The sequence below is a fragment of the Eumetopias jubatus genome, unplaced genomic scaffold (genome assembly GCF_037043125.1).
Source record: "Eumetopias jubatus isolate StellerSeaLion01/CBP00866 unplaced genomic scaffold, mEumJub1_p1.0 scaffold_4, whole genome shotgun sequence".
NCBI classification, from domain to species: Eukaryota; Metazoa; Chordata; class Mammalia; order Carnivora; family Otariidae; genus Eumetopias; species Eumetopias jubatus.
This window is the reverse complement of record NW_028274810.1, coordinates 133,835,738-133,858,879: the sequence shown is the minus strand read 5'-3', so window position 1 is coordinate 133,858,879 and position 23,142 is coordinate 133,835,738. Positions and strand designations below refer to the sequence as shown.

Genomic DNA, 23,142 nt, shown 5'->3' with positions numbered 1-23,142 from the left:
AAAGAAAAAGAATGAGAAGGGCTAGTACTAAAAAATCTATATACATCTTAAACCCAGCAGGAAGGATCTAATTCAGCACCAAAACTCATTAACTACAGTTTATTTAACAATGTAAAGTCAAAAGGTAGAAAACAAATAACACAGAAACACCACTATAATCATAAAAGTAAAATGAAGTGTGATAATTCAACTATGAAATTTTGGAAGCATGTACATAGTTATTAAATCAAGATGAAAAGCAAGTGTTAATTAGCAAGGCTTTAAAGAGAGAAGAGTTTTATAGTAATGATCAAGCCAATGCTATTTAACTTGTAAATAAAATCCTTCAAATGTATTCAAACACGTATGGAAGCATAAAGGCAATAAGAAATGACAAAGCAGTGTAGCCGCAAATTACTTTGGAAGTGGACATGGATGCAAGTATATAAATAAAAAAATAAAACAAACAAAATGTACATTTCATTTAAAAGTAAATTTTCAGGGGTACCTGGGTCCCTCAGTCTCCCTTTGGCTTAGGTCATGATCTTGGGGTCCTGGGATCAAGCCCAGCATCAGGCTCCCCGCTCTCCTTCTCCCTCCACCCCTGTCTTCATCCTATCTCTTTCTCTCAAATAGATGAATAAAATCTTAAAAAAAAGTAAATTTACAGTACAGAGTGATTATATTGGGTCTTACCCATAAAACTTTTATTTGAGATCATTACTTTTCATATTTCTGTTCTGATTAAAGTCAGGATTGTTAAGTATGCTTTTATTTATTTGGGTCTATTTTCTTTTTCCTTTTTTCCTTTTTTAGTTCATTATTATTATTATTTTCAGCCTATGTCTTAATACCTATTTGTTTTTCAAAAATTTATAAATCTAAAAAAGAATAAGGTAACTGTATAATATATTTCTTGTGTTGGAAGGGAGAGGATTCATAGAAGTATTCTCAGTTACTTAGCACCTAATTCAGATAATGAAGACTCACTTTAATGTCAAATTTTAGAATTTCAAGTTGATTTAAGAATTAATATCATGAAAGGCACTGAGGGCTTTTGTAATATTAATGAAGCTCCTTGATGAGGCTCTAAGTTGTCAAATGGTTGCCATTAACCTGGTAGTCTCGTAATAGAACAGATTAGAACTCAGTGTTGCCATGTTTCAGTTATCAAACCTTTTATAATGGATCAGGGCCTGAAATTAGTTTTGGTGTACAGACCCTCCTAGATTTGGAAGGTCAAACGCTATCATAATGAACTGTTTATTAACACTCAAAACTGTGTTTTTTGTTTATAATAAATGCATAATAGAAGGCACAATCTCAGTCATTCCTCTAATTAATTAGCAAGTCAGATGTTATCTGAACCCAAGACAGAAAGTACATAGAAAATAAGATCAAAAAAGAGAAATCACACACGTATATATGTATAATCACACAAACCTGCAAATTATTACTGCTCATGAATATTAGAATTTTCATTTTGGCTGCTTGTTTTATATGTTGATTTGGAAATTTAAATAGTTTTTCTAATAAGGTGAGTGAGATGTCAAAGTTTGAACAAAAAATAAAAAAGAATAATTTTTACAATGGTTGATGAAAAAGGACAATGCTTATGCTCTCTCCAAAATAAAATGAAACAGAGCAGAGAACTTTTGTTGATAATAAAATATTTATGTCTTTGAAATAGCCATATAATGTGTACTCAATTATAAGAGCTAATATATTTTAGTAAAGGAGTTTGGGATACAATGAAGAGCGAGCTTTTCAGGAGGTTTAGCTTTGTGATTATATAACAGAGTTGAAGTCCCAATTCTACCTTTAAAGCTGTATGGCCTGTCACAAATAATTTCACTTCTGTTATCCTCAGTATGGGAAAGAATGAAGGGTTTTATGAGGTCTAAGTAGGACTCTCGACAAATAAATATTTAGAAAGCGCTTTTGGAGGAAGAGATAGCAAAGGATTTCCAGTGAACAAGCAAAGTTGGTAGATACGTATGGTGGACATATGAGATCTCTGGTGTGCTAGAAAATGTTTAACAATCAGCTCTCAGACAAGTAGAATTGGTGAATGTATATACCCATCCATACTTTTTTAAAAAAATAACTTTTATTAATATAAAGAGAGGTAGACAAACTTTTTCTAAAAAAGAATTAGACAGAAGATATTTTAGACTCTTTGGGGGATCATATCTCTGTCATAAGTACTCAATACTTCCATTGTAGCACAAAAACAGGGACAGATAATATGTAAATGAATGAACACGGTTTTCTCCCAGTAAAATTTTATTTATAGAGATGGGTGTCAAGACCAATTTGGCCCATAGACTGTTAGGGAATCCCTGATTAAAGGGATGTGTAGCATGCAAGTTAGAAACAGCAAAAAAATTTTAAATATATATATATTTATATATATATATTAATTGCTGCAAATTCCATACAGCTAATTGATTTTTACAGAATACTTTCAGTGTTTTTTTTTTTTTTGCCAAATTTTTGTATCTACAACTTACAATTGCAACTGACAAACAAAAATGGTTCCTAATTGAATATTGCTTGATTTTTTTATGTTAACAAGTTAAAGTAAAGCAATATAAAAATAATGTTGTATCAGAAAATCATATTTACAAATGACAGGAGAAACTTCTTAGCTAAATTGAATAATAGTTTTTAATTCTAGAAAATATGTATTCTCAATATTTTGGTGTTATTCACAACAGAATGGCTACAGACAAAACCCATTCTTAAACTTAAGTACAGACGATGAGCAAAGCAATAGATTAAGTCAAGATCTGTAGTGTTGGGCGCCTGGGTGGCTCAGTTGGTTAAGCGACTGCCTTCGGCTCAGGTCATGATCCTGGAGTCCCAGGATCGAGTCCCACATCGGGCTCCCTGCTCAGCGGGGAGTTGGCTTCTCCCTCTGACCCTCTTCCCTCTTGTGCTCTCTATCTCTCATTCTCTCTCTCTCAAATAAATAAATAAAATCTTTAAAAAAAATCTGTAGTGTTTGTCATTTTCTGCAGTGTAACTATTCCTAGTGTTGCCAATATCAAGCTATCAATGTGATATCTCTGTATGCAGAGTTGGGAAAGGATGGGCACCCTGCATAGTATTTCCACCATAGAGATATAATATACACAGCTCACCTAAAAAACGCACATAATAATAAAAGTAGTAAAATAATTAGGAAATGAAAAGTTGTATTTGTTACCTTTGTTTTTAATATAACTTAATTGTAATCTAATTGTAATCTAATTTAATTTTTATTAATGGCTATGTTTAACAACTAGTTCACAAAATTACTGAAAGTTTAGCAATAGGTTCCCACAAGTAGTTTTCCCAAAGACTAGCACAGGGGTTAGGAAATAAGTTTGAAAATAATACATCTTGAAAAACAACATTTTACTTTCTTTTCATACTGCTAAAAGAATGTTATTAGAGTTATTAATCAAGTCCTTCAACTCTCTACTTTCTCATAAATATGACAATTCTCTTAACTCCTTTCAGACTCTGAAAACCAGTTATTAAGTTATTTTACTGACTCTTCTCCATATTCATCCATTCTGTCTACATTTTGCATTAGACATAAGTCTTTAAACTACACAATACTGAGTGTGGTAAAAAGATTGCCTTGAATTTTGTCCCTGCTACAGTCCCTTATCTAAACACAGTGCTCAGTCTTTTTCTGAAAATAAAAACAGACATTACAACAACAAAACAGAGATAGTATTTCTGATTGCTATTCAGCTTTTGTCTTATCAGGCTGAAAATGGCAATTACTCACGGGTGATTGTTTAAGTATACAAATAATAAACACCTCTTATAAATGTTAACTGAAATAATTATTTAATTGAAATAATTAAATTATATATTTTGAGTGAGGGTTTGAGAAATTCAATATTCTTGCCCATTGAAAGGAACAGAACCAAGGAAGAATATATTCGTAATTCCCAAACCTGGTTTTATCAGATAATCCGGAAAGCTTTATAAAAATCCAAAATTCCAGGCACAGACCAACTCAGTTTCCTCAGATCTACTGAATCAGAAAAATCTGGTAGTGGTGCCAGGAATAAACTACCTAGAGGAGTCATATGATTAGCTATATTTGATAGAAACTTTATTAGTATGGTTGTCTATTAGTAAAGTAATTTATGGGAAGTGGAGGGAAGGAGAAAGAGTGGGTGGATGACTAAGTGGAAGACATCAGTCTGGATGGTGAGCTCTTAGGAAAGTGTGTGTGTGTGTGTGTGTGTGTGTGTGTGTGTGTGTGCGCGTTTGTAGCTATGAAGTTGATACACACATGCTTTTATTGTTGTTGTTTTAGTCAGAATCCAATACAGTGATATTATACAGTAAATGCAGCCAGAAGAAAAAGCCTTGTCTAAACCTTACACTCACATAGAGATTACAAGAGAATGTTATTCCCAAGAACATAGCCAATTCTACCATATAAAGAAAAGCAATGTTTTTCTCTCAGTCAAGGGGCAGAAGGTTCTATAATGGGCTACTTGTTTTACTAATTTCTTTTTTTTTTTTAGAGATTTTATTTATTTGAGAGAGAGAGCATGAGCGAGAGAGTAGAAGCAGAGGGAGTAGCAGAGGGAGAGAGAGAAGCAGGCTCCCCGCTGAGCAGGGAGCCCTGTGCAGCTTGATTCCAGGGTCCTGGGATCATGACCAGAGTGGAAGGCAGCCGTTTAACTGACTGAGCCACCCAGATGCCCCAGTTTTACTGATTTCTTCTTATTTCCTAGTCTGAATGGAGAAAGAGCTGACTGCACTAGGTGTAATGTTGGAAAATGCTGGGATGGGGATGGGCTCTCATGGACCGGTTTGCAGTGAGGGAAATCACCCTGCATCATGAGAGGACTCCAGGCTCCTTAGTCTTTGAAAATTAATCATCTGTCCTTTGGAGGGCACATCTGTCTGCTTTGTGCCCGACTGTGCCTGTGTCAGTAGGTATTTTTGAACTAGTTGTCCATGGGATTAATGGGAGGAATAAGACAACATATAAGCATTTACATCTTAAACTGGTAGACAGATCATGAGGACGACAGAGTTGGAGATTAAAGCCCATCCCCAACTGTCTCTCTACTGTGGCTTGCTGAAGTTATTTTGAAATAATTCAGAATAAACCCAAGGCAAGATTATCAGTAGGGGGGTGTTTCTATTGTAATATTTAGTATATAATCTTTTCAACCTGGGGAAACATATCTTTATTCTAGGATAGTTACAAAAATCTTTGCTGGGGATATACATTTTCATGAAATAAAAATCCTTATTTATTTAAAATCATTATTTAAAGGACCTTGAATGTGACATGCACTCACAATGTCACTTTTTGCTGAGGTCTCAACCATGCTCAGGTAACACAGGTAACAAGTGCACATTACCTTACTCCAAGGAGGCAGCAGATTAGACAGAATTCACTCTGAGGAACACATTAGGGCTATTCTTTATAAAGGCATCACCTGTTATCCCAAATGAATTTTTCAATTAATAGACATCATTCAGTTTGGAAAAGTAATGGATACTTTTCAAGCATCACAGAGAGTAAAGAAATATTTTAGGAAATATAGTGGTAAGCCTGGGGAAACACTTCTTAACTGTTAACTTAGAATCGTATGCTTATTACTGCAGCTTGGGCGATTCAGGTTAGCGGCTACACTTATACTTCTGATCTATGTCTTGATTTATTTTTCCCCATACTTAGCCTGAGTTAAAAACAAGCACTGCCTCACTTCTAGGTTTAGGCATCCCATTAATCTCAATGCTGACTCTAATTCAGCAAATAAAACTTATGTTAACAAGAAAATCCAAACAATGAACTGGAGATTGAAGAGATTATAAAGTGAATTTCTGTTGCCTATTAAGGAAAAGTGCAAAAAACAGGAATGGCCCTAAATTCATAGTAAAATTGTATACATCTAGGGAAATTTCCCATATCTATACAAATCTTACAGGCCTACAGTACTGTCTGTGTTAGAGAGTCATCATTATCATCAAAATTATATAATTTTTAAGAGAAGAAAATAATCAACACTCTTAACATCACTGCTAAACAATGTTCCCCTACCCCTGCTAACCTGAGATGTCACAGTTTTTTTTTTTTAAGATTTCTGAAAACAGAATTATGTTGAACTTCTTACCAGGTAAGGAAATCTTGACAATTAGGAAAAATTTATGCAATTATTTAAAAAAATATTTAAATGTGATTTTTACAGAAGTGTTTATTTTTATTCTACTTTTCATATAAATTATATTTACTAAAACATTTACTTTGCAAAATATGAATCAGCAAGTACGGAAATATTTATTCGCCTAAAATTGTATCTTTTAAAAAAGTAGGACCTTGACTTATTTCAACGTTTTAGAATAAATTGATAAATTTTACACTAAATATTTATTATTATTAATATTTTAAGATTTATTTATTTATTCATTTATTTATTCATTTATTTATTTATTTTAGAGAGAGGGAGCATGAGCAGGAGGGGCAGACGGAGAGAGAGAAAGAATCTCAAGCAGACCACAAGCTGAGCGTGATGCCAGATGTGGGGTTGGATCTCAGGACCCTGAGATCACCATCTGAGTCGAAACCAAGAGTCAGATGCTTAACCAACTGTGCCACCCAGGCACCCCACTAAATGTTTATTATTAACAAAATATATTTTTCTTAAATAATTTATAAAGTCATTAGTTTTATGTATTTATAAAATATAAGTTTTTGTAGTCATAAATGCCAAAAAAAATCCATGTATCAACAGAGATAACCAAGTTGCTTAACAGATATCAAAACAAAAACAAATAGTCACTATATTTCTTAAAGAAATGACCATTCCTGTGTTAATTATGTTTTATATATATGATTTATTGAATATAAGATATTTGGCATGAAAATGTTCTTATTTGGTGTTATTGAAACATTAAAATTTATGTATCATAAAACAAAAATATCTGTATTATAAATAAACATTGGCAACAAAACATTTATCTCAATGAAAGTGATAATAGGAAAATGGGAAATAATGTAAAATTGAAATCTATGAACGGCAGAATCAGCTTATGTTTGATTAAACATATATATATACACACACATATATATGTAGTAATATATACTTAATGACTAAAAATGATCAAAATACAAGTATTTTTCAGTTCACCTACCTTAAGAACATCTCCTTGTGCTAAATGAAATGTTCTGGCTGAAATATTGATTCCCTTTCCTGCTTGAACCTGAATACTATAAATGCATTCATGGTTGTTTTCATAGTTGAGTGGATAATTTGGAGAAAGCAAAATTCCTTCATTATTTGTTGCAGATGCACCACATTCAGCTGCAGGTAAAACAGAATATTGAAGCACAGTTTAATAGAAAGCATTATCATTTTCAAGTAATGTAATGTATGGAAGTGTTAATGCATTTTATCTTAATTAGAGCCTAACAGGAAAATGATGTACAAAATGGCTGTGTGTTGTAGATGATTCATTACCTCTCACATAATATATGGGAAGAAGGAACGACAGTCCATGGACAGGACATTTGTACATAAGTGGAAATATACAATAGTTTTAGTGTTTCCCTCCTGCCCCAGGGATGGAAGGAGAGCATGGAAAACGATGTGAGCAAAAGATTTTCAGGACCTTTCTAAGTTTGTAGATTTCTGGTTAATTGATTACCTTTAAATTTATAATTTATTTCTTTTAAAATATATTAAAAAAAAGGTAGAGTGATCAATTTTTAGAATGATTCTTATTTGATCTTTTTATTTTTACCTTTTTTTGAATTTGACCCCTTTTCCTCCCAAGAGTCAACATTCCTCTGACCCAAGAACTTCAGGAACAAAAAGAGAAATAAATACTACATTGCCTTTGAAAACTGATATAACGGGTAAAATCCATTAACCGATGATTGTAACAAACTGGGCACTTTTGGAAAATGGGTCACCTTTCCCATTTAAAAAAATAAAATAAATTAAGGCATTCTTATAATCAGCAAACGGTACTACCAACTCTCCTGGATTAACTTTGTAAAATTTGAGGACATGTCTACCTACTCAAATTGGGCATTTCTCAATTTTTTTCAAATTTAATTTTAATTTATTACTTTAAAAAGCTTGTAGCAATATTACAAAATCAAACAAGTCCTTATAAGTTCCCAAACATAATCCTTATGTCTCAGAAATTCAATGAACTCAGTTTTCTATCAGATCTAATAACTTGCTTCATTTTACCATGCCATAGGCCAGGGAGAGTTATATTTTTCAAAGGTTTAACTTAGCAAAAAATAAAGCAAGTCATTACGTTCCAGAAAAAAGATTTTTAAAATAATGATTCATGAGAATAACCATAGGAAGTATATAACAAAGTAAAATATAATGAATTGCTTTAACTTTTAAATACAATGTTTAATGCTTAAACATTAACAAAAATAAGGCAAAAGAAGAAAGCCTAATGAGAAAATGAAAATGATCAAAATGAAGCACTCAGTATAATAACAACATAGAGTGAAATAATAATAAAAACCAATGATGGGTTGCTAACAATCAACCAGTCACACGAAGAACTGCCACACAACTGAGCTCTTCCAAGTTCCTTTTAAAGTAAAAGAAAAAAAAAAGTCTCAAAAACTCCCAATATTGATTTAAGTCGTTTTCATTTTTATGTAAGCATGTTCAAACATAAAATAAGTTTTTGTGCTTATAGCTCTACACAATTATATTAGCAAAACATGTTTAAAAATATAGGAATAAAGCTACACAAACAATGAAATTTAAAACAGCAACACGTATCTAATCTGGCATAAGATTTCACTCTCCGGAAATTAAATTGCCCTTGGCAATGTGGATAAGGAGCCAACTCCTGGCATACAGGCTCTTGGAGTTTGCTATGCCTTTAAATACACTATGCTGTATAATGATTCAATTCTTCTTCATCTTATCCCTCTCTAAACTGCTGAGAAACTTTCATCTGCATGGTACAGTATGATGCCACAAGTCCTTCGCTTAATGCAAAAGAATAATTTATATTTTAAATCTGTCTCATTTCCTTCTCACCAGCTTATTAGAATCTAGGTACACTTCCGGGGAATAAAGACACTGTATCAGACCACACGGATGATGCTGAATACACATGTGTTTTTATCAGTTAGATTATTTATTAGAGAATACACACAGTTTTAACTGTTATAGAATCATGGAGTTCTGAGAATACATCCTTGGATGTCTGCTTGCAAAACACTGATACACTGATTAGGCACTCAGGCTTTAAAATGCAGAGATTTAGTTTTCAAAATTAAGAGATTTAGTTTTCAAAATTAAGTTCTATATTCTCTCTATATGGATTTGGCAAGTTATTTATTCTCTCTAAGCCTCAATATTGTCATTATTTCCATGAAAATAATAATACCCTCCTCAGAAGGATGTTTTGTTTGTATGTGTGAGTTGATAATATATGTAGAAAATATATGTAGAGCATTTAGCACAGTGCTGGAATACAGTAAGAGCTCAAAAATTAAAGCTATCACTATGAATATTTAAGTGTTAATGCTAATGGTAGCATTATGTGCCATATACAGAAAAAGAGTTTTAGGATACTTACATTGTCCCCAGTGTGACAATCCAGGTGTAGAAAGACATTTATGTATGTAAAAAAACCAGGTGCATCTTAGCATGGAGCCTTGTGTGACTTCATGGCCTTCTTACCCATGAACCCAATTCTGTCTGCATTTTTTTCCTCACAACACCTCTGCAAAGTAACACTTACTTTCTCTAATTTTATAGATGAAGACTCCAGAGGGAGCTTTCTTGCTAAAATCAGTGTGTAGCAGAGCTGGGATTTACCCTGGGATTTACATCTGCCATTGCCCATGGGATTAAAATTATAAAATATATAATTTCTCTTTCAGATCAAAATACTTCTTTAGTATGACAGGAGGCATTATTAATAATTATCCCACACAATGGGTGCAGATTGAGATTATCCTAGATAAACTGGTATGCAAGGTCACTTTTTTCTTTATTCTTTAACAGTTGCATACTCTATTCCATTAAAAACTAAGAGGATTCTTTTATGTGGACTTGTGTGTGTCTTGGAGGTAGGAACATATTCACCCTACTTATAAATTATTAGAAATAATTGTTAATGTTCAGAATGATTGTGTCATTCCAAGGGAAGATCTTGAAATGTAAAAAATGAGAATCAGTTCAGAATCTTCCACTTATATATACAGGAAAGTGAACAAATCAATTTTTTCAATAAGAGTCTTAATAAACTAAACGATAAAGAGGAATGAGTTAAGGAGGAACTGATTTCACCACAGTACTAAACTCCAGAAGCTAGGTGATTAATAAAAAAAAAATATTTTTATGTGCAACCTCATCTCTGATTTTATCTTTGAATTTCAAATATACCCCAAGCTGGCTTACAAGTACCCAGTGTCAGATGAACACTTGCCCTGTACAAGCTTTCTTCCTATACTCCAGCTACAGCTCTCTTCTTGCCAACTGGAATCAAGGCAGATCTAATGTTGAAATTAACAACAAACTTTCCACAGTTTGACCATATGCCCAAGTCCAGCAATGAACCTGTTTCTAGCTCTGTTGCGTAAGAAGCTGACACGATATTTTCCAAATGCAGGTCTGATCTTGTACTATGTGCCTCAAGTATACTCACCATCAGCAAGTCTAAGTCCACAGAATGTCATGTTAAGACCATGTATACTGTGAATCCAGTCTTCCTTTCTAGCTGTTGCCCACCTTTCTTTCCCAGGGACCTTGCAATTCAGCTCTCCTAAACTACTGGCCCTTTGCCCTGGTGTCATACTCAGCCTTTATTAATGCTGCTGCTTTCTCCACATGTATGCACAACCTCGAGTTCCAGGGGATATGATTTCAGGGCCCAATGACTTGCTATGGAATTATACTGTTATGGTTCTTCCCAGCATCACATGGGTGTGATGGCATATGAAATACATGAAATAATGTCACACTGAAGAACCAGGGATAATTCTCACAAATAACAGTCATGGCTATAATGTTCATGAATGTCCAGAGAAAATACTGTAACTACATTTTCATTGTAGAGGGCATGAATATCACAGCAAGTTTTCACAAAACAGACTAAGAATGAGAAGATATAGAAGTACTGGCAAGCTATGATTGAACATTCTTAAGATACGTTAAAATCACCTGAGGAAAATCTAGTAGCAGAACAGCTAGCTCTAAGAGAGAAAAAAGATGGTTAGTTGAGTCTGGCAAGATAAGTTTATATAAAGAAACATCAACTACATGGGAAAGAGCAGTTTGAGTAAAGGAAGTCCTAGAAATCCAAGTGAGTCAAAAACCTGTCACCATTGCCTAGCCATAGTCACATTTATGGAGAGTATGTAGCAGTCACTGAACAAACACAAATCTGAGACTCACTACATCAGAGCAATGCCAGGGTTTTCAGAAAGGTGCTGTAACAAATTGCACATACAGTGTAACAATATAGGAGAAACATTTATCTCAATAAAAATAAAGGCTATGGGGTCATTTTAAAATAAACAATATTTTTGCTTAACTGCATACCTTGATAGAGAATGCATACTAAGATATTAAAGTGGCTAGAGGCAGATAATAGTATGCTCTGATTTGGAAAAAACACAAATTGATTCAATTAACAGATATTTATTAAATCCTTAGTATGTTACCAGGCATAAGCTACAGTGTTGAAACCCTCATCGAACTCACTTTATGACAGAAAAGACAGACGTTTACTATATAATCATTCAAATCATATAATATGTGAAAACACATAAGGGGGAGCCCTGACTTGTTCTGAATAAAGTCAAGACTTCTCTGAAGGACTGAAATTAGTAAATTAAAGGCGACAAGAGAAGGCAGGTTGGCGGAAAGAATATTTCAAACAGAAGAAACATTTCTGAAAATATCACGGGGGTGAGGGGCTGTGACAGGTTCTGGGAACTGGTATGGGAGAGGTTTTATTTGTGCAAGTTTGAGCTGGAGGGAGGTCCCTCAGGATTAGAGTTTCTTCTGTTGTTTATCTGTTATGATGGGGAAAAAATGTTTTTCTTAGATGTGTATGAAAGGGAATGTCACTAGATGTGAACTGCTTGTTGCTCTTGTCATGGGGGAATAGCTTTGTTTTTAAGCCTTGGAAAGTCAGTTGAAGAAGATGAAGAATAGAGGAAAAGATTGAGACTTGTTCACAAAATATTTGAGATTTGGGGTCAGAAAACTATTGCTTCATGGTTCAAGGGTTACAATGCTTTCTTGAAGTATGGTAAACACACTTTTTTCTACTGTAACATAAGCCCAGCGCCTTGTTTCCTTCATGGTTTGGTCTAGAATAAATTTTATGTTCTTGATAACTGATGTCGTTATTTCTAAAGCCTAAGTTTGTTAATATGACTTTCCTGCAAAATAATCAATGTCAAAATATTAATAGGTGGTAATGTTTCCTCTCTCTAATTTGAACTGGGAGGTCATCTTTAAATCATAGGAATTCGTGATATAAAAACTATTATATAATTCAGCAGCATATTTGGGAAATATTTTTGGAAAGTAGGCCTTTACTACTTCTTATCAAATATAAATATTTTCTGTGCAATCTCCAACCCAAATACTATCTGTTATGACACCTTTATTTTGTGAAAAACAAATCCTAGTCATATAAATATTTTTATTTAAACATACAGATTAAGAAATCTATGCAAGTTACCCATATGAAACTCTTTGCTGAGCTGAAAATAATATGTTGATAAATGTAGCCTTCCTTGGGTTGGAGTAGAAGAGATATGTGTACTGGAATCTGGTGATAAGAGTATTGTTACATTGAGGAATTCACTAGAGCAGGGATATCCATTGAATTTCAATTTTTTCTTCCTTACTGAAAAACAGGCCAGCCCATGCATCATTAATCTCCATTACTAGGGTAAGAAAATCTGGTAGCATCTATTGTGTGCATACAGCCACATATTTTCAGATAAACTGGTAAAATGCTTTTTAGTAATTTGGCTGGGAAATTTGACAAATGTCTATGATCAGTGAAGTTTGCAGTTATTTTTAAGATTTTGCTTTGCAATCGAATCTCTTCTTTTAGGCTATTTTGATAGCACCACGGGTTATTTTAAAATTGTTTTGTGAGGGTTCCTGGGTGACTCAGTTTGTTAAGCGACTGCCTTCGGCTCAGGTCATGATCCTGGACTCCCGGGATTGAGTCCCGCATCGGGCTCCCTGCTGAGCAGGGAGTCTGCTTCTCCCTCTGACCCTCCCCGCTCTCATGCTCTTTCTATCTCATTCTCTCTCTCAAATAAATAAACAAAATATTTTAAAAAATTGTTTTGTGAAAGCAATTAACCTTGACTCAGATAATTCAAAAAACTTTGAAAAATTTCAAACCTAAACATATGGTACGCTAAGTCAAATAAGGTGTTGCATTAAGTAGAAATATTATTGTTCATATGCTTAATTATTACCAGAGGAAAAATAATGGTAATGATTGTGTTCATATAGAAGGGTACGGGGGGTGTGTGGCATTCAAACTGTCAAATCCAAATCAACCACTATGTCGTGTATGTAAATTTACCTTTTTTTTTTTTTTAGTTTTCAATCAGTTATTGAGCCCATTATGTCCCAAATCTAATTTCTACTTTATTTCATCAAATTAAGACACCATTGATTTTAAAAAGGCACCATTATTTTGTGTCTCTAAGAAAGTAAAACATTGCCAATAATCTATGACAGCCATTGATTGTGACATACATACTAATTTCAGAGATGTTAATTTTTTGGAAAGGGGAATCTAAGAAATTGTGAAATGTGATAAAATGTGTTAAAGGATTGAATACATTCAGGAACACTTCTCTTAATATGACTTTATGACTTGACAGTATAAATAACACATTAGTTCTATAGAATTTTTTTTGTCAAATTCTTTTTTTCTCAAATAGGTGCTTAAATAAAGCTTAGATTCTCATAAAGTGGTGGAAATTAGGGGGAAGAGAAGTATATTAATCTTCTTATGCTACTGTTAAAAATAAAAGAATCCATTAGTATTACATGTATAAAGTCTGGGTTTCCTTTCCTTCATTGTTCTTAGACAACAGTGACACTTTACTGGATTTCATTTTTTCTTTTTTCCAGTCTCTTCAAATATAATGCACTTATGTGTCTAAGTACAAACTACTACTTGTTAAAGTTATTTAAAAATCAAGAGTTTCTAAAAACAGATTTCCACTGGAAGTAATTAAGTTAGACTTTGTTATTTCTCTTCTTAAAATTTCATTTTAATGCATTGTCTATATTCATTTTTACCGTGAAAAATCTTGGCAATCATCATTGCCATGCAGAATTATTATTTTTATGAATTAAAGTCATAATTAAAGAGCATAAGTTCAAAACTTCATTTTTATTTTTTGAAGATTTTATTTATTTATTTATTTATTTATTTATTTACGAGAGAGAGAGAGAGAGAGAGAGAGAGAGAGAGAGAGTGCATGCATGAGTGGGGGGTGGAGCAGAGGGAGAAGATGAAGCAGACTCCCCACTGAGCAGGGAGCCCCACACAGGGCTCTATCCCAGGACCCTGAGATCATGACCTGAGCCGAAGACAGATGCTTAATCAACTGAGCCACCCAGGTGCCCCCAAACTTATTTTTATTAAATATACAATTTTCTGCCAAAAAGTATGGAGGATTTCCTATAACTTGACATTGTCCTTTCATGCTTCCTTTACCTCTATAAGCAGTATTCAAAGTCTACTGTGCTCAGTTTAGGTACTCATTAAAGATAACACTAACAATAATACCTATGGATATACGAGATGCTGCATTAGGTCTTGGGGATAGGGTTCTTCTCCTCATGGGATACGTGGTCAGAAGAGAGACAGACATGAAAACAGGCACAGCACTAATGTATAATCTTATGCATATTTAGTTGAATAGGATGTATATTTAGGAGAACAACCAGTAGTTCATGTGCCTCTCTAAGAAACTCAGACCTCAGACTTTATCATGTAGGCACTAGAGATCCATCAGAGAGTTTTTAGAAAAGAAAAAGATGATCAGATTTGATAAACGCATTAGGGCAGCTCTAGGGGGAATGGATAACAGCCCTGGGTTCCTAGAGGCAGAAAAACCTAGAGAATGTAATTGTAGAATGTCAAACAGGAGATGGTAAGGGCTTGAACTAAGGTGATGGAGGAAGAAATCGAAAGTAAAGCTTCTAAAACTTGGAAACCAGTTGGGAGTGAAGAATAAAAGAAAGGGAAAGGCAGAGAAGATAGGAGGAAGAGTGGCATTGAGTATGTTGATGAAATTATTTTTGTACATGATGAATTTTCTATGCCTGTGGGCTATCACGTGGAAAAGTTGGCTAAGCAGCTAGACATGCTTGTATTTACGGGATTGCTAGTGTAAGCCACAGACAAAAGGCTGCATCCAGGGATCATGAATGAATTGAGAAGAAAAACAAACTAACACCAGAATCCATGGAGCCTCAGAGGAGAAAGGACATTCAAGGAAGGTGCTTTAGTGAGGGAGTAGGGAGGTTATAGATTCAAGGAGATTGTCAGCAGTGTTAAATATCAGAGGGAGTTCAATTAAGATGAATACTAAGAGTTCACTGCTTTGGCAATTAAGAGGCTGGGAAGAAAGGGAGTAAGACAAAGTCTTTAATGATAGTGGTGGTAAAGACAAGTAAAGAGATATAAGGACAGCCAGGGGTGACACAGGCTTGAAGGCAGAGTTTTTTGTGGTTGTTTGTGGTTTTTGCTGTTGTTGTTATTTTGGTTTGGGTTTGTTGTGAATTTCAAAAGATTTGAAGATATTTATATTATAATAGTACTGAGATAGAGTTTCAGAGGGATTTTCAAAAGCTGTCCCAATTCTGAAGACCTGATAGTCTAGTATCCTAAAACTAGACTAATAAAGAAGTCAACTTGGGAAAATCTGTATGATTTTTATTGTGATAAGTACAGGTGCAGATTTAAATTCTACGCACACTATGATTATGGAACAACATATCCATAAGAAAAAAATGCTACAAGGATATAGCAATAAATTCTTTAGTAGTTTTCAAATAAATGACCTAATATTTTAAAATGCACTGAAAAAATGTGATCATTGTGCTTACAATAGATTATTTTGTTTTCATTATTTTTTGAAGATTTCATGGTGGGCTGAGATTGTTACTGGCTTATAATGATAAGACTTTTAAGCATATATTTTACTCTTGACTACCTCCTTTAGTTCAACTGATAAAATAATTGATACAAAAATTATTGGTGTTGTATCAAAAATGTTTGTATAAAAATACTCTTACCCCACTTAAATATATTTCATACATTGTTATGATACAAGAGAAAATAATCCTTTAGGTAATAGTAATGCTTTTACATTTCCTGGTGAGTTATTTCAGTGAAGGGGACTAAAATTGTAGTAGTAAAGTATTCTGAGAGTAAGACAACAACTAATAATATTTCTGATATCCCAAGATTCTAATATACTTTTCTAGACCCTGTGAAAGCCCAATAAATACTGTTAACTCAATAACAAGGCAGAAGGAATACTAGAATAAGAGAAACACGTTATTTTTGGAATAAAATTATAATAATAGTGTTTGTAGAAAACAAGAACAAAATATCATGCTTTCATCTAATAGAATTTAACTCTATGTTATATGCAAAGTTCTATATATGAAGGGGATATATACAATAACAATGGTTAATATCATTTAAGTGCTTTCTATACTAAGTAACTTATTTATACTTTTCAGTGAAGTGAGCCTGTGTTTCTAAAGAGAACTTTGAAGACAGGAGTGGCTGAATAAAGCTACCCAAGATCACAAAATTGGTAAAGATTCAAACTCAGATCTGTTTGTCTCCAGACCCCAAACTCTCAACTACTAGTTGATATTTCCACTGAGAGATGAAGAAGATACAAACTACAAAAATCAAGGCGGGAACTGCATAAATTACTATGCTACAAAGTAGGGGGTATAAAATAACTGATAGTATTTATAGCTTTAAAGGAGAGAAAAATCCCTCCTTATGCAAAAGTCAGACAATGCCTCATCAACAAGGTAGTATTTTGGTTGCACTTTCAAGGGTGGATAGAATTCTGATGGGCTGAGAGGGGGGAAGGGAGGATTTAGGGGAAAAAAGATAATTTCACTGAAGAATATTATTAATTTTCCTGAAGTTGAGGGAGGAAGAAAGGAAAGGTAGGAGTAACTTTTAGTTTTACTTAGCCCAATAGGTATATATGTATAAATATAAATCTCCAGCTTCAAAATTGCCTTGGGAATTTGCTCTCTGCAATGTGTTGATTAAATACTTAATTTTAAATTTAATCTTAAACCATAGGTATCAGAGATGTTCAAAACATGCTTCCTATTTGGAGGTTAAAATGCAGTATCTTTCATCTAAAATAGTCTCAGATTAAATATAAGCTTAATAAAGTTTTCTACTGAAACAGAAACAAGGGGAGTTGGAAAGGGGAGCAGTAATGTCTTCTTTGTACATTTTCCTCTATTACTTTTTTGTGAGCACTGTCTAACATTTTTTAATGGAAGGTTAAGAAAGCAAATAAGGCACACGTGGTTTCTTAAGTATGAGGGTGATTTCTATGGTAGTGAAAGCTCCCTAATACCTAATTAAATGAACCAAACATTACAGGAAACAAAATTTTTAAAGTATATAAAATAGCACGCTTACAGAGGGGGGTTTATAATATACTGAATGTGTTAGGAGTATGTTAACTAAATTAAGTATGGTTAAAAAATAAAGTTACTTTATGAGAAATAAAATCTCCATTAAACAAATGTAGTTATTTAAGCAGGATTGATTCACATTTCATTGTATACATAAAATAAACATTGTTTTAGTATTTGACAAGTCCAGAAATCCTTAAGAACTGTTTCCAAGGCTCATCTCCACAAATATAATCATAATTAAGCTTGGCATTTTTGTAAAGAATTTCTGGCATGATCTCTTGATCCTGCCCTAAGCTCTAAGTTAAGGCCTTTGTGAGCAGAGGGAGAGTCTTGTTTCTCACACTTAAACACTGTAAAGGAACCTCAGCAAAAAGTAAAGGAGTGTTTTGGTCTCTTAGAACTTCTTATCCTTTGGGTAACACATATAATCTCGAATCTCTGATATTTCCCTAGTTCCCATTATTAAGTTTGAACTGCCAGTGGGCAGGATGAGCCATTCTTAGCTCTTTGAAATCCAAGTTGCTGCTGATTTCTCCATTTCTTCCCTTCTTGCCGGTAATAATGAATAATTTTATAATATGATCTGATTAACCAATAAATAGGCAGCCTAAGGTTATTTTGACTAGTGACTTTCCAGGTCTGTGGAAATCATAAAACATTACATCCCAAGTCTCTCAAAAATCCCACAGAAACTAATGAGGAAAGTCCCTGGGACTGACTGCCACTTCCCCAGCAGAGCATCATCTGATTGTCATCTCGTAGCTACACTCTGGGGGCTGATGAAAGTGGACTTCAGGGCATGAGAGGCTATTGAGCCTGCAATGGTGGACTTTTCTTTAACCAATGCATGAAATGTCAGGATTTCAAATTCAGGGAGAAGCCTCATGCTTTCCTCCTCAAACTGTATTAAAATGCACCTTGCTAAGTCCTCAATAGTTAAATTCATATCCTATAAAGCAAGCTATATTCATCAATTCCTGGAAAATGTGGCATTTTAGATGAGTTTTTAAGATATCAATGATTTATTATGGATTGAAACATTTTTGCAAATTGAACATATCTAGAGAAACAAAATGTAATATACTAACAATTTAATAATTCCTAAATAACTTTTCAAATAAGAAATTTCAGCTCAACTTCTAAGGTTTCATGGAGATGGAATGACTGACGAATGCCACTCCCAATCCAGATAATTCTTGACTTTACATGTGCTAATCAGAGCTAGAGTCCCAATCCTAGACTATATATATGACAGCAGGTACATCTTCTGGATGTTTAATAACTTTCTAAGCATAGGAAACATGGGGACTATTTACATTCTATGGAATGTACCAAATTAATCCAAGGAAATGAATCATCCTGGGCTTTGCCACTGTAATTTACTAATCAGTTATTGTCTTCTTTATATTAGTGACAAAAAGAGACAAAAATATCTTCAGAAAAGAGTAGTCTAATTTTGTATGGGCACTTAGGATTACACACCCCCCCACACACACACATCCAGAAATTTAAAAATGAAACAAAGAATCAAACTTAGCAAAATAGCTAAGAATTGGCATTGCCAGCTTATGTTTTGTTTCAAGGCATGATCGTTAACAGACTATTGGTTTGGGAAATGGCTTTTCCATTCAAACTAGATATGAATCATTGGTACTAGCATGGTAACAACACATGTTGAGTCATTTCATACTCCCATTACAGATTCTAGATAATGAAATAAAATTCAAATGTGTCGTCCTGTGTCTATTGGACAATAAGATTGCAGACAGAGTAATTTGTCAATATAAAACATAAGAAATTCACATTTCCCTTAAGTGACAGAACTCTAACCATCTAAAATATAGCACCTTGAATTAAAATGTTACATTTTAAACATCTGATAGATGGATAGAAATTCTCATATGTAACACGCACTCTGGGAGTAGAGTGAGATAAACACATAGATTAAAGGATAAATTGCTATGCGATGTGCTAAGTGCTATAAAACAAATATAAACAAGTTTTGTGGGAGTACTGTGAATGGAATAACCAATTTTGCCTGTAAAAGTTGAAGAAAGCCCACAGAGAAAATGAAACTTAATCAGGTCTTAAAGGCATGAAGCACAATCTGCTAAAACACTGTACAATGCTTTTGCTTTTCTAAGAAACATCTTATCTCATCACATTATGTTCCTCATGTTCTTAAGAGGCATTATCAATCAGCTGTAACAGATATATAAACACATTAATTTTTATTTACGTGATCTAATGCCTGCATGAATATGAATAAGAAACGATCCCACTTCCCTGGTCTTTACTACACCAGTTTCTTAGGAACCGTGGATGGGTTGGAGATTCCTTGGAGATCTTTCACCCTATATAGTAACTGTACATACTCTGTCTTCTATCTTAATGGGATGTAACTAATAAATCATAAAAATTTAGGGCATAGGTTGCAGCGTAGAGAAATATGCCAGGAGATTATAAATCCTAGGACCAATCGGAGAATGGCGACTCGCCCCTCCTGTTTCCTCCATAGCAACACTACAAACTTGCTATCAGTAGGGGATCAGTGTCCATTGGGAAAAAATTATAAAAGAGTGACAAACATATTACAACCTGCAGTGTATAATTCTGGACAGTACCAATTATAAACATATCAAAATTTTTAATCTGTAAAGTCCATGTGTTCTAAAACTGCATGAAAATGGTCTCTAAACACGTGGTTTGAGTGTTCTTCTTGCATATTGTTACTGAAGATGCCTTTTTCTTCTTCTTCTATCAATGTTTGTTATGGTCTGTTTTTCTTTCCTTGCTCCTATTTTCTTCACTACTGTCATTACTACAATAGAGACTTTTGATTTCATTTTGTTAGTTTGCTTGCCTACTTATATTTTTTTATGGAAAGAGTATCCTATAAAGCAAAAATTAAAAGAAGAAGATCTTGTAGCAGGTCTTGTGTGTGGAGTTTCATTTTATATAAGCTTGAGTTACACAAATTTGAAAATCTTAATAATTCAAATATTAACAAATCCTTACTTTATGGAACTAACTTTAATTTATGTAAATAATTCAATTAAAAAAATAAAGAATCCCATAATTTCAAAGCTGTGGACCAAATAGGTGGTAAACCATGTGTATTTTGATGTCACATGGCCTTCCCCTTTGTTTTAACTGGAAACACCTGCTTTCCTTTGGTACACTATCCTTTGCCTGAGAAATACTATGCCATGACTACAGTGCATTCCTTCATTCATCTCACAAATATTTATTGTCTACTAGTATGTACTAGTAGACACTATTATTTTGCACTAGAGATTCAGCCATACACACAAAAGAGAGAGAGAGAGAGAGAGATGAAAATCCTTATTTTCATGAAGCATCTATTCCTGTGATAGGAGACAGAAAACAAACAAGTATAAATAAATAAATTAAATGATAGACAAGATGGTCATAAGTGCTAAGAAGAAAAAAGCAAATTAAAAAAGAGGGGGGTAGGAGGGGGATTCACTGAGGGTATTCTTTGAGAAATTACATTTGAGCAGAGAACTGCAGGAGGTAAAGGAACAAGTATGTCATTATATAAGGAAAAGCATTGTGGGTAGAGCGAATAGCAAATCCAGCTGGGGATGAGGGTGACATCTGGGGAGCCACCAAGGACGCCAGTGTGACTGCAGTGCAATTACCATGGTAGCAAAGTCACCTATCCTTTCCCTCCCACTCTCCTTCCCTAGAATTTATTCCCAAATTGGAACCTGAATGACTGTGGTGTTATTCATAATAGGGACCTCCAAGGATCCCTATACCCCTGTGACTATCCTTTGTCCCTGAAATGGCCCACAAAGTACGACGTGATATACTCTACTCTCTTCTCTTTCTGCCTGCACCTGATCTCAATCTTCCTCTTCCTCCTTCCACGCCACTGTACGATGCTCTGCTCTCGTCTCTTCTGCTCTCCTCGGGTTCTGATGAATGGACTATCAAAGGCACAAATGTATATGGATCCTAGGATATATGTCTTTAAATGCTCATTCAGGCTCTGAGTTGGGAACAGTCTGGTAAAGCAAAAGTGCTCACTAATGCTTTGCTATTATTTTAACAATCACTATAATTATAATTACATATTATTGTCTTCTAAAAACTTCTGCCAAGCATCCAAGCACTCATAAAGTGGTGGTGATGCTAACATCAGAAAAAATAAACAAACACTTTTGGAAGAAGATCAAAGGTGATAAAACACAATGAAACTGGTGAACTACCATGATAGGCCTTACTATTATTAATTTAGGGGAGATCAGTCTACAAAATATTATGAATAATGCTGAAACAGTTTTAAAAGCAGCACTAAAGCAAAAGAGAACCCCTATTATTCTAGATTTATGGATTTTAAGAATTCTTTCCCTTCTTTTAATTAATTACTATAGGAAATACATGCATGATTTAAGAGAATTTGAATTGTGATATCTTCGGGAACATAACCCTTGCATAAAATGGGATGATTTCATATAACTTCTGTTTTGTTTTGTTTTTATTTCTCCACATTTTTATTTAAATTCCAGTTAGTTAACATATGGTGTAATATTAGTTTCAGGAGTAGAATTTAGTGATTCATCACTGACATACAATATCCAGTGCTCATCACATCCAGTGTCCTCCTTAATACCCATCATCCATTTAACCCATCCCTCAGCCCATCTCCCCTCCAGTAACCCTCAGTGTGTTCTCTAAAGAGTCTGTTTCCAGGTCTCTGTCTCTCTTTTCCCCCCCGCCTATGTTCATCTGTTTTGTTTCTTAAATTCCACATGTGTGAAATCATATAGTATTTGTCTTTCTCTGACTTATTTTGCTTAGCATGATACTCTCTAGTTCTATCCACATCGTTGCAAAAGGCAGGATTTCACTCTTTTGACTGTATAACTTCTAAGTGTTAAAGTTTCTTTTCTGCCTTCTTTGCATCCTATCTCAGTGAACATCAGCTGAATGGCTTGCTAATACAAATAGTACTACAGATGTTTTCTGCTTTTTCTTGAGACTGGTCTTTTTCAGGAGCCATTACCCCTAAACAGAACATTTTCTCTCCCATTCACACACGTCCCCCCACACACGTAAGTCCCCCCGACACACGTAACTAATGCTTACCCAATCCCTTAGTCTCAAATATAGATCATTTTCTCTGGGGAAGCCTCTTCTGTTTTAGAGCATTTATCACACTCTATTAAAATTGCCTACTTAACTGTTTATATCTTCCTCAGACTGTTAGCTTTTAGAAATCAAGTAACTTATCATTGCCCTGGGACAAGGGTACCCTGGTTGCTTAACACAGTGGTTGGCCCAGAGTGGATAATACTGAGTGGATACTCAGTAAATTTATATTAGTTAAAGTAGTACTTTAGAGTATTAATCTTAAATTAGGTTTCATATTCTTTAAACACTAGGTTTAAACTTTAAAAAATATATTTAATAAGACGAA

The 23,142-nt window shown here is 34.1% G+C and overlaps 1 protein-coding gene across 4 annotated transcripts in view; it reads right to left on the bottom strand.

Annotated features, from left to right (window-relative positions):
• The window catches only part of CSMD3 (CUB and Sushi multiple domains 3), a 1,163,243-nt gene that overhangs the window by 318,803 nt on the left and 821,298 nt on the right, over positions 1-23,142 (bottom strand). For all 4 annotated transcript variants that reach the window (XM_028122520.1, XM_088023099.1, XM_028122521.1 and 1 more), the window contains one exon: positions 7,144-7,313. In XM_028122520.1, coding sequence (XP_027978321.1) covers positions 7,144-7,313 — 170 coding nt within the window. The remainder of the gene's footprint in view (positions 1-7,143; positions 7,314-23,142) is intronic.